A 20,081-nucleotide genomic window follows, 5' to 3' on the forward strand; every position below is an offset into this window, starting at 1 on the left:
AGAATATGCCTTTTCTAAGGAATAATATCTGACTTTTAAATCTCATCTCAGAGCTACCTCGTAATGAGTATTTCACTAAATTCCTATTTAATGGGCTAATTCTGATAGCTTTTAATGAGAGAGACAGTGGGATTACCATGAGCACTGTCTTTGAAAAAATTTAATAAAATAACTTGTTTATTTAAAGGGAGTTAATTTTTTTTCATTTTTCCTTTAACATCTTTATTGGAGTATAATTGCTTTACAATATTATGTTAGCTTCTGCTGTATAAAAAAGTGAATCAGCTATATGCATACGTATATCCCCATATCTCTTCCCTCTTGAGCCTCCCTCCCACCCTCCTTATCCCACCCCTCTAGGTGGTGGCAAAGCACCAAGCTGATCGCCCTGTGCTATGCAGCTGCTTCCCACTAGCTACCCACTTTACATTTGGTAGTGTATATATGTCAATGTTACACTCTCACTTCGTCCCAGCTTACCCTTCCCCCTCCCCGTGTCCTCAAGTCCGTTCTCTACGTCTGTGTCTTTATTCCTGTCATGCACCTAGGTTCATCAGAAACTTTTTTTTGTTTTTTTTAGATTCCATATATATATGTTAGCATACGGTATTTGTTTGTTTTTCTCTTTCTGACTTACTTCACTCTGTATGACAGACTCTAGGTCCATCCACCTCACTACAGATAACTCAATTTCGTTTCTTTTTATGGCTGAGTAATATTCCATTGTATATATGTGCCACATCTTCTTTATCCATTCATCTGTCGATGGACACTTAGGTTGCTTCCATGTCCTGGCTATTGTAAATAGAGCTGCAATGAACATTGTGGTACATGACTCTTTTTGAATTATGGTTTTCTCAGGGTATATGCCCAGTAGTAGGATTGCTGGGTCATATTGTAGTTCTATTTTTAGTTTCCTAAGGACCCTCCCTACTGTTCTCCATAGTGGCTGTATCAATTTACATTCCCAGCAACAGTGCAAGAGGGTTCTCTTTTCTCCACAGCCTCTCCAGCATTTATTGTTTGTAAATTTTTTGATGATGGCCATTCTAGCCGGTGTGAGATGATACCTCATTGTAGTTTTGATTTGCATTTTTCTAATGATTAGTGATGTTGAGCATCATCTAATGTGTTTGCTGGCCATCTGTATATCTTCTTTGGAGAAATGTCTGTTCAGGCCTTCTGCCCATTTTTGGATTGGGTTGTTCGTTTTTTTCATATTGAGCTGCATGAGCTGCTTGTGTATATTTTGGAGATTAATCCTTTGCCCATTGCTTTGTTTGCAGATATTTGCTTCCATTCTGAGGGTTGTCTTTTCATCTTGTTTATGGTTTCCTTCACTGTGCAAAAGCTTTTAAGTTTCATTAGGTCCCAATTGTTTATTTTTGTTTTTATTTCCATTTCTCTAGAAGGTGGGTCAAGAAAGATCTTGCTGTGATTTATGTCTGTGTTCTGCCCATGTTTTCCTCTAAGAGTTTTATAGTGTTTGGCCTTACATTTAGGTCTTTAATTCATTTTGAGTTTATTTTTATGTATGGTGTTAGGAAGTGTTCTAATTCCATTCTTTTACATGTAGCTGTCCAGTTTTCCCAGCACCACTTATTGAAGAGGCAATCTTTCCTCCATTGTATACTCTTGCCTCCTTTATCAAAGATAAGGTGACTGTATGCGCATGGGTTTATCTCTGGGCTTTCTATCCTGTTCCATTGAACTATATTTCTGTTTTTGTGCCAGTACCATACTGTCTTGATTACTTTAGCTTTTTTTTCTTAAATTTATTTATTTTATTTATTTTATTTCTGGCTGTGTTGGGTCTTCGCTGCTGTGCGCAAGCTTTCTCTAGTTGCAGCTAGCAGGGGCTGCTCTTCGTTGTGGTGCATGGGGTTCTTATTGTGGTGGCTTCTCTTGTTGTGGATCACAGGCTCTAGGCATGCGGGCTTCAGTAGTTGTGTCTCAGGAGCTCTAGAGCGCAGGCTCAGTAGTTGTGGCACACGGGCTTAGTTGCTCCGTGGCATGTGGGATCTTCCCGGACCATGGTCCGAACCCATATCCCCTGCATTGGCAGGCGGGTTCTTAACCCCTGCACCACCAGGGAAACCCTTGATTACTGTAGCTTTGTAGTATAGTCTGAAATCCTGGAGCCTGATTTCTCCAGCTCCGTTTTTCTCAAGATTGCTTTGGCTATTTGGGGTCTTTTGTGTTTCCATACAAATTGTGCGATTTTTTGTTCTAAGTTCTGTGAAAAATGCCATTGGTAGTTTGATAGGGATTGCATTGAAAGTGTAGATTGCTTTGGGTAGTATAGTCATTTTCACAGTGTTGATTCTTCCAATCCAAGAACATGGTATATGTCTCCATCTGTTTGTATCATCTTTAATTTCTTTCATCAGTGTCTTATAGTTTTCTGCATACAGGTCTTTTGTCGCCTTAGATAGGTTTATTCCTAGGTATTTTATTCTTTTTGTTGCAGTGGTAAATGAGATTGTTTCCTTAATTTCTCTTTTGGATTTTTCATCATTAGTGTATAAGAATGCAAGAGATTTCTGTGTATTAATTTTATGTAATTTTCCTGCTACTCTACCTGATTTATTGATTAGCTCTAGTATTTTTCTGGTAACATCTTTAGGATTCTCTGTGTATAGTATCATGTTATCTGCAAACAGTGACAGCTTTACTTCTTCTTTTCCTATTTGGATTTATTTTATTTCTTTTTCTTCTCTGATTGCTGTGGCTAAAACTTTCAAAACTGTTGAATAATAGTGGTGAGAGTGGGCGACCTTGTCTTGTTCCTGATCTTAGAGGAAATGGTTTCAGTTTTTCACCATTGAGAACAATGTTGCCTGTGGGTTTCTCATATATGGCCTTTATTATGTTGAGGTAGGTTCCCTCTATGCCCACTTTCTGGAGAGTTTTTATCATAAATGGGTGTTGAATTTTGTCAAAAGCCTTTTCTGCATCTATTGAGATTATCATATGGTTTTTTACCCTTCAGTTTGTTAATATGGTATATCATATTGATTGATTTGCATATATTGAAGAATCCTTGCATTCCTGGGATAAACCCCACTTGATCATGGTGTATGATCCTCTTAATGTGCTGTTGGATTCTGTTTGCTAGTATTTTGTTGAGTATTTTTGCATCTATGTTCATCAGAGATATTGGCCTGTAGTTTTCTTTTTCTGTGACATCTTTGTCTGGTTTTGGTATCAGGGTGATGGTGGCCTCATAGAATGAGTTTGGGAGTGTTCCTCCCATTGCTGTGTTTTGGAAGAGTTTGAGAAGGATAGGTGTTAGCTTTTCTCTAAATGTTTGATAGAATTCGCCTGTGAAGACATCTGGTCCTGGGCTTTTGTTTGGAAGATTTTTTTTTTTTTTTTTTTTTTTTTTTGCAGTACGCGGGCCTCTCACTGTTGTGGCCTCTTCCGTTGCGGAGCACAGGCTTCGGACGTGCAGGCTCAGCAGCCATGGCTCACGGGTCTAGCCGCTCTGGGGCATGTGGGATCTTCCTGGACTGGGGCACGAACCCATGTCCCCTGCATCGGCAGGTGTTCTCTCAACCACTGCGCTACCAGGGAAGCCCTGTTGGAAGATTTTTAATCACAGTCTCAATTTCAGTTCTTGTGATTAGTCTGTTTATATTTTCTATTTCTTCCTGCTTCAGTCTCAGAAGGTTGTGCTTTTCTAAGAATGTGTCCGTTTCTTCCAGGTTGTCCATTTTATTGGCATATAGTTGCTGGTAGTAATCTCTCATGATCCTTTATATTTCTGCAGTGTCAGTTGTTACTTCTCCTTTTTCATTTCTAATTCTGTTGATTTGAGTCTTCTCCCTTTTTTTCTTGATGAGTCTGGCTAATGGTTTATCAATTTTATCTTCTCAAAGAACCAGCTTTTAGTTTTATTGATCATTGCTATTGTTTCCTTCATTTCTTTTTCATTTATTTCTGAACTGATCTTTATGATTTCTTTCGTTCTGCTAACTTTGGGATTTTTTTGTTCTTCTTTCTCTAATTGTTTTAGATGTAAGATTAGGTTGTTTACTTGAGATTTTTCTTGTTTCTTGAGTTAGGATTGTATTGCTATAAACTTCCCTCGTAGAACTGCTTTTGCTGCATCCCATAGCTTTTGGGTTGTTGTGTTTTCATTGTCATTTGTTTCTAGGTAGTTTTTGATTTCCTCAGTTATCTCTTGGTTTTTTAGTAGCATATTATTTAGCCTCCATGTGTTTGTATTTTTTACAGTTTTTTTTCCTGTAATATCTAGTCTCATAGCATTGTGGTCAGAAAAGATATTTAATACGATTTCAATTTTCTTAAATTTACCAAGGCTTGATTTGTGAGCCAAAATATGGTCTGTCCTGGAGAATGTTCCATGAGCACTTGAGAAGAAAGTGTATTCTGTTGTTTTTGGATGGAATGTCCTATAAATATTAAGTCCATCTGGTTTAATGTGTCATTTAAAGCTTGTATTTCCTTAATTTATTTTCATTTTGGATGATCTGTCCCTTGGTGAAAGTGGGGTGTTAAAGTCCCCCTACTATTTTTGTGTTACTGTCGATTTCCCCTTTTATGGCTGTTAGCATTTGTCTTATGTATTGAGGTGCTCCTATGTTGGGTGCATATATATTTATAATTGTTATATCATCTTGGATTGATCCGTTGATCATTATGTAGTGTCCTTCTTTGTCTCTTGTAATAGTCTTTGTTTTAAAGTCTATTTTGTCTGATATGAGGATTGCTACTCCAGCTTTCTTTTGATTTCCATTTGCATGGAATATCTTTTTCCATCCCCTCACTTTCATTCTGTATGTGTCCCTAGGTCTGAAGTGGGTCTGTTGTAGACAGCATATGTACAGGTCTTGTTTTTGTATCCATTCAGCCAGTCTGTTTCTTTTGGTTGGAGCATTTAATCCATTTACGTTTAAGGTAATTATTGATATTTATGGTCCTATTACCATTTTCTTAATTGTTTTGGGTGTTTTTTAAACATCTTTATTGGAATATAATGGCTTTACAAAGGTGTGTTAGTTTCTGCTTTATAACAAAGTGAATCAGCTATGCATACATCCCCATATCTCTTCCCTCTTGCGTCTCCCTCCCTCCCTCCCACCCTCCCTATCCCACCCCTCTAGGTGGTCACAAAGCACCAAGCTGATCTCCCCTGTGCTATGTGGCTGCTTCCCATTAGCTATCTGTTTGATATTTGGTAGTGTATATATGTCCATGCCACTCTCTCACTTTGTCCCATCTCACCCTTCTCCCTCCCCACGTCCTCAAGTCCATTTTCTAGTAGGTCTGTGTTTTTATTCCCGTCCTGCCCCTAGGTTCTTCATGACCATTTTGGGTTTTGTTTTTTTTTTTTTTTTTTTTTAGATTCCATATATATGTGTTAGCATACGGTGTTTGTTTTTCTCTTTCTGACTTACTTCACTCTGTAGGACAGACTCTAGGTCCATCCACCTCACTACAAATAACTCAATTTCGTTTCTTTTTATGGCTGAGTAATATTCCATTGTATGTATGTGCCACATCTTCTTTATACATTCATCTGTCGATTGACATTTAGGTTGCTTCCACATCCTGGCTATTGTAAATAGTGCTGCAGTGAACATTGTGGTCCATGACTCTTTTTGAATTATGGTTTTCTCAGGGTATATGCCCAGTAGTGGGATTGCTGAGTCGTATGGTAGTTCTATTTTTAGTTTTTTAAGGAACCTCCATACTGTTCTCCATAGTGGCTGTATCAATTTACATTCCCACCAACAGTGCAAGGAGGGTTCTCTTTTCTCCACACCCTCTCCAGCATTTATTGTTTGTAGATTTTTTGATGATGGCCATTCTGATGGATGTGAGGTGATAACCTCATTGTAGTTTTGATTTGCATATCTCTAATGATTAGTGATGTTGAGCATCCTTTCACGTGTTTGTTGGTAATCTGTGTGTCTTCTTTGGAGAAATGTCTATTTAGGTCTTCTGCCCATTTTTTGATTGGGTTGTTTGTTTTTTTGATATTGAGCTGTATGAGCTGCTTATAAATTTTGGAGATGAATCGTTTGTCAGTTGCTTCTTTTGCAAATATTTTCTCCCATTCTGAGGGTTGTCTTTTCATCTTGTTTATGGTTTCCTTTGCTGTGCAAAAGCTTTTTAAGTTTCATTAGGTCCCATTTGTTTATTTTTGGTTTTATTTCCATTTTTCTAGGAGGTGGGTCAAAAAGGATCTTGCTGTGATTTATGTCATAGAGTGTTCTGCCTATGGTTTCCTCTAAGAGTTTGATAGTGTCTGGCCTTACATTTAGGTCTTTAATCCATTTTGAGTTTATTTTTGTGTATGGTGTTAGGGAGTGTTCTAATTTCATTCTTCTTTTTTTTTTTTGCGGTACGCGGGCCTCTCACTGTTGTGGCCTCTCCCGTTGCGGAGCACAGGCTCCGGACACGCAGGCTCAGCAGCCATGGCTCACGGGCCTAGCCACTCCACAGCATGTGGGATCTTCCCGGACCGGGGCACGAACCTGTGTCCTCTGCATCAGCAGGCAGACTCTCAACCACTGTGCCACCAGGGAAGGCCCTAATTTCATTCTTTTACGTGTAGCTGTCCAGTTCTCCCAGCACCACTTATTGATGAGGTTGTCTTTTCTCCATTGTATATTCTTGCCTCCTTTATCAAAAATAAGGTGACAGTATGCGTTTATCTATCTCTGGGCTTTCTATCCTATTCCTTGGGTTTGTTTTTGCATGTCTTTTCCTTCTCTTGTGTTTCCTACCTGGAGAGGTTCCTTTAGCATTTGTCATAAAGCTGCTTTGGTGGTGCTGAATTCTCTTAATGTTTGCTTATCTGTAAACGTTTTAATTTCTCCGTTGAATCTGAATGAGATCCTTGCTGGGTTGAGTAATCTTGGTTGTAGGGTTTTCCCTTTAATCACTTTAAATATGTCCTGTCACTCCTTTCTGGTTTGCAGAGTTTCTGCTGAAAAATCAGCTGTTAACCTTATGGGGATTCCCTTGTATGTTATTTGTTGCTTTTCCTTTGCTGATTTTAATATTTTTTCTTTGTATTTAATTTTTGATAGTTTCATTAATATGTGTCTTGGTGTATCTCTTTGGGTTTATCCTGTTTGGTACTCTCTGTGCTTCCTGGACTTGATTGACTATTTCCTTTCCCATGTTATGGAGGTTTTCGACTGTAATCTCTTCAAATATTTTTTCAGCCCCTTTCTTTTTCTCTTCTTCTGGGACCCCTATAATTTGAATGTTGGTGCGTTTAATGTTGTCCCAGAGGTCTCTGAGATTGTCCTCAATTCTTTTTTTTTTTTTTTTTTTTTTTTTGCGGTACACGGGCCTCTCGCTGCTGTGGCTCCTCCCGTTGCGGAGCACAGGCTCCGGACGCACAGGCCAAGTGGCCATGGCTCACGGGCCCAGCCGCCCCGTGGCATGCGGGATCCTCCCGGACCGGGGCACGAACCTGTGTCCCCTGCATCCTGTGTCCCCTGCATTGGCAGGTGGACTCTCAACCACTGCGCCACCAGGGAAGCCCTTGTCCTCAATTCTTTTCATTCTTTTTTCTTTATTCTGCTCCCTGGCAGTTATTTCCACCATTTTATCTTCCAGCTCACTTATTTGTTCTTCTGCCTCAGTTATTGTGCTATTGATTCCTTCTAGAGTATTTTTAATTTCAGTAATTATGTTGTTCATCACTGTTTGTTTGCTCTTCATTTCTTCTAGATCCTTGTTAAATGTTTCTTGTATTTTCTCCATTCTGTTTCCGAGATTTTGGATAATCTTTACTATCATAGCTCTGAATTCTTTTTCAGGTAGGTTGCCTATTTCATCTTCATTTATTTGGTCTTTAGGTTTTTACCTTGCTCCTTCGTCTGTAACATAGTTTTTTGTTGTTTCTTTCTTTTCTTTTTCTCTTTTTGATGGGTGGTGCTGTATTCTTGTCTTATTAGTTGTTTGGCCTGAGACATCCAGCACTGGAGTTTGCAGACAGTTGGATAGAGCTGGTGTTGGTGCTGAAATGAGGACCTCCGGGAGGCCTCACTCTGATTAATATTCAAAGGGATTTAATTTTTTAACCTAGGGTGCTGTATATTTGGATTTGAAGGAAGGTACTGTATTGATTATTGCATTTGAAATGATTTTATGTCTGTTTTCTTTTCAAAAATGATAGTTTGGATTTAGTAGTTGCTTGTTAATTAACTCTTAATATGAAAGTATATACTGTGATTTTATAAATAACATGGAAATATGGTTGCTAATTTTTAAAGTTTTTGTAATAAATTTTTTAAAATAAAACAAAATTTTGTATACATCACAGCCTCAGCAAGAAGTTGATTTAAACTCTCCACGAACTACCACTTTGGAAAGACAGACTTTCTATTGTGTTCCAGTGCCTGGAGAATCCACGTGGGTAAAAGAAATATCCTTTATCTGAACCTTCTTATGTGTTGAATGGTTACTGATTGTTTTCTTAATTGAAGAGAGCACAATTCACATTTTGATGTTTTTTTTAAACTTAGTCTTTTTACCTCAGTGAAGGTAGCTGGAAAAGAAAATTATTCTTCATTTATAGAGCTTGGCTTTATTTTTATAAAATGTGTTTCCTTTGTCCTAAACAAGAAAATCTATAAAACAACCTTCAGTATTCATCACTGAGAAATGATAAAATTATGGTGCATTCTGCTAGTGAAAAACTGTTTAAAAGATTGAGGTGGATTTAAAGGGACTGAAAAAGAGAATTGCACAATCATTAAGTAAAAAAACTGGTTTTAAATTGGAACTCATTCTAATTTTATTAAGGGAAAACAATATGTTTGTTCTTTTGAGAGATTGTGGAGACATCTCATTCTCATTTTTATTTTTTTTAGTTACTAATTTCTTTAGGCATTGTTCACATACTGAAATGCACAGATTTTAAAGGTATACTTAAGTGGTTTGGATAAATGCATACACCTGTAATTTGCACACCCATCGAAGTAAAGAATTTTGTGCCTTTTTCCCGTCACCACCTCCTTCCCACGACTGCTCTGATTTTTTCACTATAGCTTAATTTTACCTATTGTTGAATGTCACACAAATGGAATCATATAACATATAGTCTTTTGTGTCTGATATCTTTTATTCAGCATAATGCATTTGAGATTCATCCATGTGTATCCATAGTTCATTCCTTTTTATTGCTGATGGTATTTGTTTATATAATATCCAATTGATGAACATTTGGGTTGTTTCCAGTTTGAGGCCAGGCATTTTTTTGGTGAGATTTTAACTTACTAAATCAGTTTTTTAACAGATACTTTGTGTCGGTTGTGATGAAGTTGTGTATCTCTCAAGGAATGTTTCACAATCATTGAATCACAGTTCTTGAATTTATTGACATAAAACTTTCATAGTATTTCCTTATTTTCCTTTTAATGTCTAAGGCATATCTAACAATGATCTTCTTTCATTTCCAAAATGTTAATTTATTTTTCTCTTTTATCCTTGATTAGTATTGCTAGGGGTTTGTCAGAGAATCAACTTTTTACTTTAATTTTTTGTTTTCTATTTCATTGATGTTTGCTCTTATTTCCTTCATTTTTAGTAATGGTTTTAATTTATTTTTAAACCTTAAGGTTAGTGTGCAGATCATTTCATATCTTCCTTTTCTAATATTAGCATTTAAGGCCATAAAATTCTAATCACTGCTTTAGTTGGATCCCACAAATTTTGACTTGTTTTTACTCTCATTCAGTTCAAAATATTTTCTAATTTCCTTTGTGATTTCTTCTTTGATCCTTGAGCCTCAGACTACAATATACTTCTGTTGATCTTTTAAACAGTTGTCTCCTACATAAATTTAGAAATAAGGGGGAAGAATTACGTCTTGTATGTTGCATAAATATTGATCATTTCTAGATCTTTTTGTCTTTGTTTTTGTCTGGAATCATTTCACTGAGCCCTTTTTTTTAAGTACTGATCCGTTGGTAATAAATTTTCTCAGCTTTTTTTCAACTGAAAATGTCTTTATTTCACCCTTTGGTGTGTGTGTGTGTGTGTGTGTGTGTGTGTGTGTGTGTGTGTGTGTGTGTGTGTCGTGGTGCTGCATTGTGCAGCATGCCGGATCTTAGTTCCCTGATCAGGGATCTATGTGCCCCTTGCATTGGGAGCATGGAGTCTTAACCACTGGACTGCTAGGGAGGTCCCTCACCTTTATTTTTGAAGGATATTTTCGGAGGTTGTAGAACCCTTTTTTTTCTCCCAGTGGTTATAGAATGCTTCATTGACAGGTATCTCCCATCTTCAACACTTTAATGATATTGTTCCATTGTCTTCTGGCCTCCATTGATTTTTAATAAAAGGATAGCTATCATTTTTATCATTGTCATGTGTATGTAATGGGTCTTTAGTTTTCCTCTGGCTGCTTCTAATATTCTCTGTGGTTTTCAGCAGCTTGACTATGATGTGCCCATGTCTGGGTTTTTTGTGTTTATCTTGCTTGGATTTTATTGAGCTTTTAGATCTGTGGGTTGATATTTTCAGAAGATTTCAGCCATTATTTCTTCAAATATTTTTCTGTCCCAGTCTCATCTTTTTCTCATTTTCTGGGGCTCAAATCACATGATTGTAGACTAATTATTATTGTTCTCAGGTGATTGAGGGTTTTTTTTTTCCATTTTATGTTTTAGTTCTAGATTTTTTCATTTGGTTCTTTTTCTTTGTTTCCATTTTTCTGATGATAGTCCTCATCTTTTCTTTTAAAATTGTAAATTTTGGAATTGCTTTTTAATGCCCTTGTCTGCTAATTCCAATATCCAGGTTGTCTCTGGGTTGTTTTTTTTTTTTTTCTGTTGATACTGTTTTTAATCCTGCTTATGGGCCATACTTTCCTGCTTCTTCACATAATTAATCCTGTGTTATGATTAGTTATGCTGATATACAACACTGTTGAAAGTTTTCTCTTCAAGAGTGTTGAATTTTGTTCTGGCAGGCAGGTAATTTAAGTGGATCACTTTGATCTTGCCAAGGCTTGGTTTTGGGATTTGTTAAGGTAGGTATGAGTGGCACTTACAATGTAGGATGTAGTCCTTACTTGCGAGATGTGCTATTTCCGGGTCTCACCTAAATGCTCGTGATTCTCGGTAGGGTGCAGTTCTAGTATTGTGTAACTTCCAGAAGCTCTGCTAAGCTCCCAACCAAGCAGCAGCTGTTCTCTCCTAGGGCTCTATTTGAAGCTCTTTGCTCTCTAACTGTTCTGCAAATTCCAGTTGCTTCAGTAGCTCTGAGCTATGTGCTCTGTTTTCTCTACCAGCAAGAGCAGAACCTCCACTTCCCTTTGCTGCAATTTAGAAAATGCCCCTGAGAGAGCTGGGGAGAATGTGGAGTTTACCTGTGGTGTTTCTTCTCATTCAAGGATCATAACCTTATGTTCTTTGTTGTCCAGAGACTGAAAACAGTTGCTTCATGCCTTTTGTTCAGATTTACAGGTTTTTTGTTTTTTTAATTGAAGTATAGTTGATTTACAGTATTGTGTTAGTTTCAGGTATACATCAAAGTGATTCAGTTATACACATATATATATATATGTATTCTTTTTTAAAGTTTGTTTTCCATTACAGTTTATTTCAAGACACTGAGTATATTTCCCTGTGCTAAGCAGTAAATTCTTGTCGTTTGTCTATTTTATATGTGGTCTATTTTATATGTGGTCTATTTTATATGTGGTCTATTTTATATGTGGTCTATTCTATATGTGCATCTGTCAGTCCCATACTCCCAATTTATCCCTCCCCCGCCCAGCCTCTACCCTTCGCCTTTGGTAACCACGAGTTTGTTTTCTATGTCTGTGAGTCTGTTTCTATTTTATGAATAAGTTCATTTGTACTATTTCTTTATATCTCACATATAAATGATATCATAATATTTGTCTTTCTCTGTCCAACTTACTTCACTTAATATGATAATCTCTGGGTCCATCCGTGTTGCTGCAGATGGCATTATTTCATTCTTTTTTATGGCTGAATAATATCCGTGTGTGTGTGTGTGTGTGTGTGTGTGTGTGTGTATACACGCCACATCTTTATCCATTCATCTGTTGATGGACATTTATGTTGCTTCCATGTCTTGGCTATTGTAACTAGTGCTGCTTTGAACATTGGGATGCATGTACCTTTTCAAATTAGAGCTTTTGTCTTTTCTGTATATATGCCCAGGAGTGAGATTGCTGGATCATAATGGTAACTCTATTTTTAGTTTTTTAAGGAGGCTCCATTCTGTTTTCCATAGGGGCTGCACCAGTTTACTTTCCCACCAACAGTGTAGGAGGGTTCCCTTTTCTCCACACTCCAGCATTTATTATTTGTAGACTTTTTTAGTGTATGTGCTGCCGAAGCAAGCACTATTTGTAGACTTTTTGATGATGGCCATTCTCACCAGTGTGAAGTGATTATACGTCATTGTAGTTTTGATTTGCATTTCTCTAATAAATAGCAGTGTTGAGCATCTTTCATGTGCCTGTTGGCCTTCTATATTCCGTCTTTGGAGAAGTGTTTGTTTAGATCTTCTGCCCATTTTTTGATTGGGTTGTTTGTTTTTTTCGTATTGAGTTATATGAGCTGTTTGTATATTTTGGAAATTAAGCCCTTGTAGGTCTCATCTTTTGCAAATATTTTCTCCCAGTCTATAGGTTGTCTTTTCATTTTATTTATGGTTCCTTTTCTGTGTGAAAGCTTATAAGTTTGATTAGGTCCCATTTGTTTATTTTTGCTTTTATTTCTATTGCCTTGGAAGATCAGTTTTACAGTTCTTTACAGCAAGGTAGGGGGCATAAGTTTGAGCTGTTAATTCTTATGACCCAAACTGGAAGTTCAGCCTTCTTTTATTGAAAAGAAATTTTTGTTATTCTGGGTTGTTTTAAAAATTGAGGTGTGGTTGATTTACAATAATGTTTTAATTTCAGGTGTACAACATAATGATTCAAAGTTTTGATAGATTATACTCCATGTTTATTATAAAATGTTGGCTGTATTCCTGTGTTATACAACAGGGGTCCCCAGCCCCTGGGCCGTGGCCTGTTAGGAACTGGGCTGCACAGCAGGAGGTGAGCGGCGGCGAGTGAGGGAAGCTTCGTTTTGCCGCTCCCCACCGCTCTCGTTACCACCTGAACCATCCCCCCCATGCACACACACCCGTCCGGGAAAAATTGTCTTCCATGAAGCTGGTCCCTGGTGCTAAAAAGGTTGGGGACTGCTGCTATACAATATATCCTTATAGCTTATTTATTGTATACATCAACCTTCTTTTAAAAATACATTTTTATTTTAACCAGACTGCCAAAGTAATAGTCTTTTTTTTTTTTACATCTTTATTGGAGTATAATTGCTTTACAGTGGTGTGTTAGTTTCTGCTTTATAACAAAGTGAATCAGTTATACATATACATATGTTCCCATATCTCTTCCCTCCAAAGTAATAGTCTTTTATTAGTCACCTAGGTAGGGTAACTTACGATATTCCCCAGTTCATGAAAGTCTTTCCTTAACCTTTCATTTAACGTCTATGTTAATACAAACCAAGCTCGAGTCAGCCCTTCAACGTCCTACACTCCCAGTCGTCACAAGAGGAGTTATGAAGATGATGAAGATATGGACCTACAGCCGAATAAACAGAAAGAGCAGCACGCTGGTACCAGGCAAGCAGGTAGTGTGTGCCATTGGGCTTTCGGTAGACTTCTGGTCTCTTGCAGTAGATTCATATTCAGAGTTAATTGTTGTATAATGTAGGTCTAGATTTAGGAGCTGGCAGTGATTTGACAACTTTGCTTTGAGGTTTATCACAATTATAGACAGTTTTGAGAGTTTGAACAGTTACTCTTTGGTCAGACTGTGCTTCATAATTGAGCAGTTAGGCATCACTTAGTGAGAAGTGGCTACTCTACTGTCAGTTGTTAAGGGTCTCAATTTGGGTAGCTGGAAAAGGTCTTTTATCTTTCTTCATATTTTATTTATCTCAGCTTTTAAGTAATATGAAGTACTCAACCCTAAAAGTGACTTATTTATATCTGAAACATCCTTTCTTATTTTCTTTTTGGAATAGTGATGCTTTTAATTAGTAAGACTGAAAACATTGGAGGAAAAATGTGAAATTGTGGTATACTGGATTACTTACTCCTAAACTTTAAAATTAATTAAAACGCAATTCTGATTAAAACAAGGAGACCAAAAGTTGAAATTTTCTAAGAGAATGAGAGAATTTCAAAATTGGTATATATCATTATTGATTTCTCCAGTCACAGTTATTATGAACACTGAATTCCTTCATATGGCAGGTAGATAAGTTTGTCTTTATTTCTCCTTTTGTGTCCAGTCATTTCTCTTTAGCATCTTTAATCCAAAGACAAGTTAAAGGCAGAGGAGGTAAAAACAAATTAGTCTAGTTAATTTGAATGTGAAGGATGGGTTGAGAGGGCAAATATAACACTCAGTGGTAAACAAAGATTTACTACTGGATTTCATTTAATCATATATTATTCTATTTTATAAGTTCATATTACCGTATTTCTTTAATGCTAAGGCATATTTTAATGTTTTTAAAATTGGAATGTTTTACAGTAAATGTATACAAATGTGATAGTATTCTTTTTCTCCACTCACCCCCCAAATGTTTATTAAAATTAACGGTGTATCATAACAATAAATAACATATTAGAATCCAAGACACATGGTAATTCTCTTATCATTTAAGCTATTGATGCTTCTTTCTATTTCTTGCCCCTTTTGTTTGAATATCATACTTTTCAGGGCTTTTGAATACATTTGAGTGCATTATTTATGTAAAGTTTACCTTGTTTGTTGGTTTCTAAGCAATCTTTCAGGCTGTATATATATTTTAAGCTGTTTTGGAGATAAGTGTAGATTCACATGCAGTTGTAAAACATAAGACAGATCCTGTATATACTTGATCCAGTTTCATCTGGGTCAACATCTTGCATAATTAATAGTAGAATATCATAACCAGGAAATGGATATTGATATAGTCCATAGACCTTATTCAGAATTCACATTTTTACATGCAGTTATTTTTGTGCATGTGTATGTATTTAATTCTGTGCAGTTTCATCACATGTGTAGACTCATGTGACCACTACCACAGTCAGGATACAGAACAGTTCATTACCCGGATCTCTCATGTTGACCTTTTGTAATCATACCCACCTCTCCTGCCTCTCTACCTCTTCCTGGCAACCACTAATTTGTTCTTCATCCCTATAATTTTGTCATTTTAAGAATGTTACGTAAATGGAATCATGTAGTATATAGACTTTGTAGATTGGCTTTTTTCATTCAGCAAAATTCCCTTGAGATCCATTCAAGTTGTTGCTTATATCAATAGTTTATTCCTATTTATTGCTGAGCAGTATTGTGTGGTATGGGAAGCTATATTTTAATTCTAACTAGTTATCAGCCCTAAACTGTGACTACTTTAGGGGTAGAGGCTATCTTTATTTTTTTATTTTTATAAAATTAATTTATTTTAGTTTTTGCTGTGTTGGGTCTTTGTTTCTGTGTGAGGGCTTTCTCTAGTTGCGGCAAGTGGGGGTCACTCTTCATCGCGGTGCACAGGCCTCTCACTGTTGCGGCCTCTCTTGTTGCGGAGCACAGGCTCCAAATGCACAGGCTCAGTAGTTGTTGGTCACGGGCCCAGTTGCTCCGCGGCATGTGGGATCCTCCCAGACCAGGGCTCGAACCCATGTCCCCTGCATTGGCAGGCAGACTCTCAACCACTGCGCCACCAGGGAAGCCCGAGGCTATCTTTTTTTTTTTTTTTTTTCCTTATGAGGGCCTCTCACTGTTGTGGCCTCTCCCGTTGCGGAGCACAGGCTCCGGACGCGCAGGCTCAGCAGCCATGGCTCACCGGCCTAGCCGGTCCGTGGCATGTGGGATCTTCTCGGACTGTGGCACGAACCTGTGTCCCCTGGATTAGCAGGTGGACTCTCAACCACTGTGCCACCAGGGAAGCCCCCGAGGCTATCTGTAAATGATCTTTTGTATCCCCAGCAACTAGTCTGATTCCTGGTACATAGTGGACATTAATAGACGTTTGGTAAATGAATTTATTGCTATATGGTTTTATTCTACTTAATAAGTAGAAAGAAGTATGTTCTACAAAGGTGTTTTTGTTTTCAGTAGACCTGTGTACTCCTTGGGTCAAAGATGTCAAGTAACGATGTTAAATATTAACTTTAAAGTTACTTACATGAGATTTGATGGGGGGGGCAATTTGTTGCCATTTTATTGCAGGTGGAAAGTGATTACACTTTCAGATCTTCATAATAATCTTTGTTCTCTTGATAGGTCAAAGGGCTTCTAGTATGTGTTATTTCCTTAAAAACTGTAACAACTTGAAGTTTGTAAGCTCAGAAGCATCATTTCTATCAAATTCAAAAGGCTGTTTAGGAATGTTCTTTATCTCCAGGAAGCCTTAGCAATGATGATGTGCAATGCTGTCCCTTTGAATTTAGGGAGTGTTGGTGGTCTTCAGTGGTGTGGAGAACCAAAACGTTTAGAAACTGAAGCTTCTTCTGGACAACAGCTGAACTCGCTAAACCTCTCTTCTCCTTTTGATCTGAATTTTCCACTTCCAGGAGAGAAGGGTCCTGCATGCCTCGTGAAGGTAATAAAATCTTTCATAGACCTGATGCTGACAAAGATGTGTTAAGTGTCTCAGAAATTAAAACAGAAATCTCTTAGCATTTGTATTAGCAAGTTTTCTCTTGCTGCTGTAACAAATCACCACAAACTTAGTGGCTTAAAACAACAAAATTTATCATTTTGCAGGCTTTAGGCCAGAAGTCCAACATGGATCTCACTGGGGTTAAAATTCACGTGACAGCAGGACTGGTTCCTCTCTGGAAGCTGTAGGGGGGGAGTCTGTTTTTTTGCCTTTTCCAGCTTTTGGAGGCTGCCATTATTCCTTGGCTTGTGGCCCCTTCCTCCATCTTCCAAGTCAGCAGTAATGCAGCCCTCTGACCATTTCTTCATAGTCACATCTCCCTCTGACCTTAGGTAGGAGAGATTCTCCAATTTTCAGGACATGTATGATTAAATTGAGCCCACCCATGCAATCCAGAATAATCTCCCCATCTTAGGGTCCTTAATTTATACAAGTTCCTTTTACATGTAAGGTAACAACATACTCAAGGATTCCAGTGATTAAGAAGTGGATATTGGTCGGAGTGGTGGGGGGACATTATTTTGTCTACCACGGCATTGTTTACAAAAAATGGATATTTCAGATAGAAGTGGAACAACTTTTAAATTAATATCTATTTCCTTTCTATATCATTTCTAACTTACTAATATCTGCTTTATTTTTTAATATTTATTTATTGGCCACATCGGGTCTTAGTTGTGCGGGATCTTTGTCGCGGTGCGCTGGCCTCTCTCTAGTTGAGACGCGCAGGCTATGTAGTTGCAGCGCGGGCGTAGTTGCCCCACCACATGTGGGATCTTAGTTCCCACACCAGGGATCGAACCTGGGTACCCTGCATTGGAAGGCGGGTTCTTAACCACTGGACCACCAGGGAAGTCCCTATCTGCTTTATTTTCATCATTCTTCCTTTTCTTATCAAAAGCCATTTCTCACTTAGATTTAAAATAAGGTAGAAGGAAAAACATCTGTTAATAGTTTGTTCCCCTATTCTGCTTATTCTGATTTTTTAATCATGAGAGGTGAACAAGTGATACAAGTTTCAGAAATGATCATTGAGAATTTCTGTTCTTAGTTGTTGTGGTTTTAATTTAAATGGCACTTCAGTTATGTAGCACAGGAGCAAAAATTAGCACGTTTTTCCTTCCGTGCTTCTCTTAGGTCTCACCAGTAGGAGGCTTTGACAGTTTCTAATATCCATCATGATAGGCAGCTTTGAAAGTTTGGCTCTTTACTGTGAGAAACCTCATGGCCATTCTAAGTTTGTGTTAATCCTCCTAACACTGCATAGCTTGTGAATAAGTCCAAAGTTAATAATCGTGGGGTTTTCCCTTCTCTTGATGTAGTTAATAGATTTTGAGATAATGCATGTTTCTAGTTTTAGTTGACCATCATCCTTGGGGGAAAGCCTTTTCTCTGAATGTAGTGGGGAAACAGACATTGGTCAGGAGTCAGGAGGGCTCATGTTTTAGTTGTTAACGTATTTGCTCGTTGCAGAATGACTTCAGGTAAGTGCTTTACCTCTCTTGATCTCAATTTATCAAATAAAGGAGTTGCTTTGAGGTTCATTTTCTGATTTAAAATGCTAAGATATTATTATTACTTTAAGACTAATATCGTATGCTTTTTTGGTGTTATTTAGTCCTAACAATGTGATTTTGTGTGGCCTCTTGTTAGGTCTATGAAGACTGGGATTGTTTTAAAGTAAATGATGTTCTTGAGTTATATGGCATACTATCTGTGGATCCTGTGCTAAGTATACTGAATAATGATGAAAGGTGAGTCTATTTTGACATAATTACCCTCCAACTTTTCTGAAAGTTTGAAATTATAAAGAACTCTACTGTAAGATTTCTCTCCTATTTATTCATTCAAGTAATTTTTGTTTATGTTAGTGTGGATGTTAATCTGTTATTTATTTTGAGGCTCAAATTTCCCCATATTTGGCTACTGGGAGCCACTTTAAGCAGGCTCTGGGTTCTTTTTTTTTTAATTATTATTATTTAAGACCTTAAAACTGGTGCTTGCAGTTTGTTGACTTTTTTGAAAAAAATCAAGCAGTAAACTTTTATTGCAAATTAAAAATGAGGTTCTTAAAAAATCTCAACTTGACCAGATATGAAACAATTTAAAAACTTTTAAAGGTGTATTGAGAAAAAACAGGCTTTTTCTTTTTTTTTTAAACACGTTTGTCATTACCAAAAAGAGATGTCTTTAGGTAAAAATAATAAAAACCCCTTGCTGCTTAGATAATGCACATAGTTCTAGTTATGTGGTCAACAGGCAAAAAGCAAGCACTTAAGGTCTTCAGCTCCAGTCTTTTGTTCATTTCTTATTGCTGGAATTTCATATTTGTTTCTTCTTGTTGGATGACTAAACCGGGTGATGGTAGAGATAGTAAGCCGGCATTTTCTCAGCCCTGCCCTGCTCAGCCTCGGGAGCGGATGAATTCTCAGCTGGTGGACTGGCTGCTTTTGTCTCTTTGCCATCTTGTGGTTCAGGGTTTTCTGGGCGTCTGCGTTGGTAATTGAAGTTGCCGCGGTACCGATGTCGAGGTGGCTGCTGACGTTGGGTCTCATCTCCTTGATTTCCCTATCTTCTTCATTGCCATCCTCTCTGGGCATCTTTGGGGAGGAAGGCATATTCTGTCTCACTCCTCTACCTTGTTCTCCTGCACCCTGGTTGTCAGCACCCTCCATCACTTCTCTCTGCACAGGAGGGTTGGAGTGCTGTGGTCGACACCCACTGGGTCTCTGCATGCAGTAAGGTGGGCACCTTCGCCTGCGGTAGGGCTGACGCTGTTGGGCCTGGCACTCTCCGATCCCTCATTCTTTTCTCCACTCTCACTGTTCTGGTAATTCTGCGGGTGATTGCGTGGAGGACCCCTACGACGTGGATAGTGTCTATGATGGTTACGGTCTGCTGCATGTTTACTGCCTTGCGCTGGAACTCCACCAGGGCCTGTAACATTTGCTGCCTGCACACCCCCCTTTTCTCCTTCAGCAACATCGAACTCCACAGTCTCTCCATCTGCTACACCGCGAAGGTACTACCTGGGGTTCTTCTTTATGGCAGTCTGGTGTACGAATACATGTTTCTTGGTGTCACTCCTGTTGATGAAACCATATCTGTTTCTTACATTGAACCATTTTACTGTTCCCAGAACCTTCGCTGTAATGATCTTTTTGTCCCCACCAGCAGGCGCCGCTGATGTGAGGCTGCCGGGGCCACCGCTGCCTGCGCCACTGCCAGTCCTACCCATGCCCGTCGTGCTGGGCTTGGCGGCGGCAGCAGTGAGGGCGGGGGGTTGGGTGGCGGGTGGCTGCTGGGTCTCGGCCTCGCTGCTCATGGTTGCGGTGATGGTGAGTGGGGACGGTGGCAGTTGGGCTGCTCGGGGCTCTC

The 20,081-nt window shown here is 38.3% G+C and overlaps 1 protein-coding gene and 1 pseudogene across 2 annotated transcripts in view; one reads left to right on the forward strand and one right to left on the reverse strand.

The window, feature by feature from the left end:
• Positions 1-20,081, forward strand: part of MCMBP (minichromosome maintenance complex binding protein) — a 67,125-nt gene that overhangs the window by 24,085 nt on the left and 22,959 nt on the right. For both annotated transcript variants that reach the window (XM_065893876.1, XM_065893877.1), the window contains exons 5-8: positions 8,312-8,413; positions 13,526-13,670; positions 16,492-16,643; positions 18,357-18,457. In XM_065893876.1, coding sequence (XP_065749948.1) covers positions 8,312-8,413; positions 13,526-13,670; positions 16,492-16,643; positions 18,357-18,457 — 500 coding nt within the window. The remainder of the gene's footprint in view (positions 1-8,311; positions 8,414-13,525; positions 13,671-16,491; positions 16,644-18,356; positions 18,458-20,081) is intronic.
• Positions 19,053-20,058, reverse strand: LOC136136171 (Y-box-binding protein 1 pseudogene; annotated as a pseudogene).

This window comes from Phocoena phocoena, chromosome 16 (genome assembly GCF_963924675.1).
Source record: "Phocoena phocoena chromosome 16, mPhoPho1.1, whole genome shotgun sequence".
Lineage (NCBI taxonomy): Eukaryota > Metazoa > Chordata > Mammalia > Artiodactyla > Phocoenidae > Phocoena > Phocoena phocoena.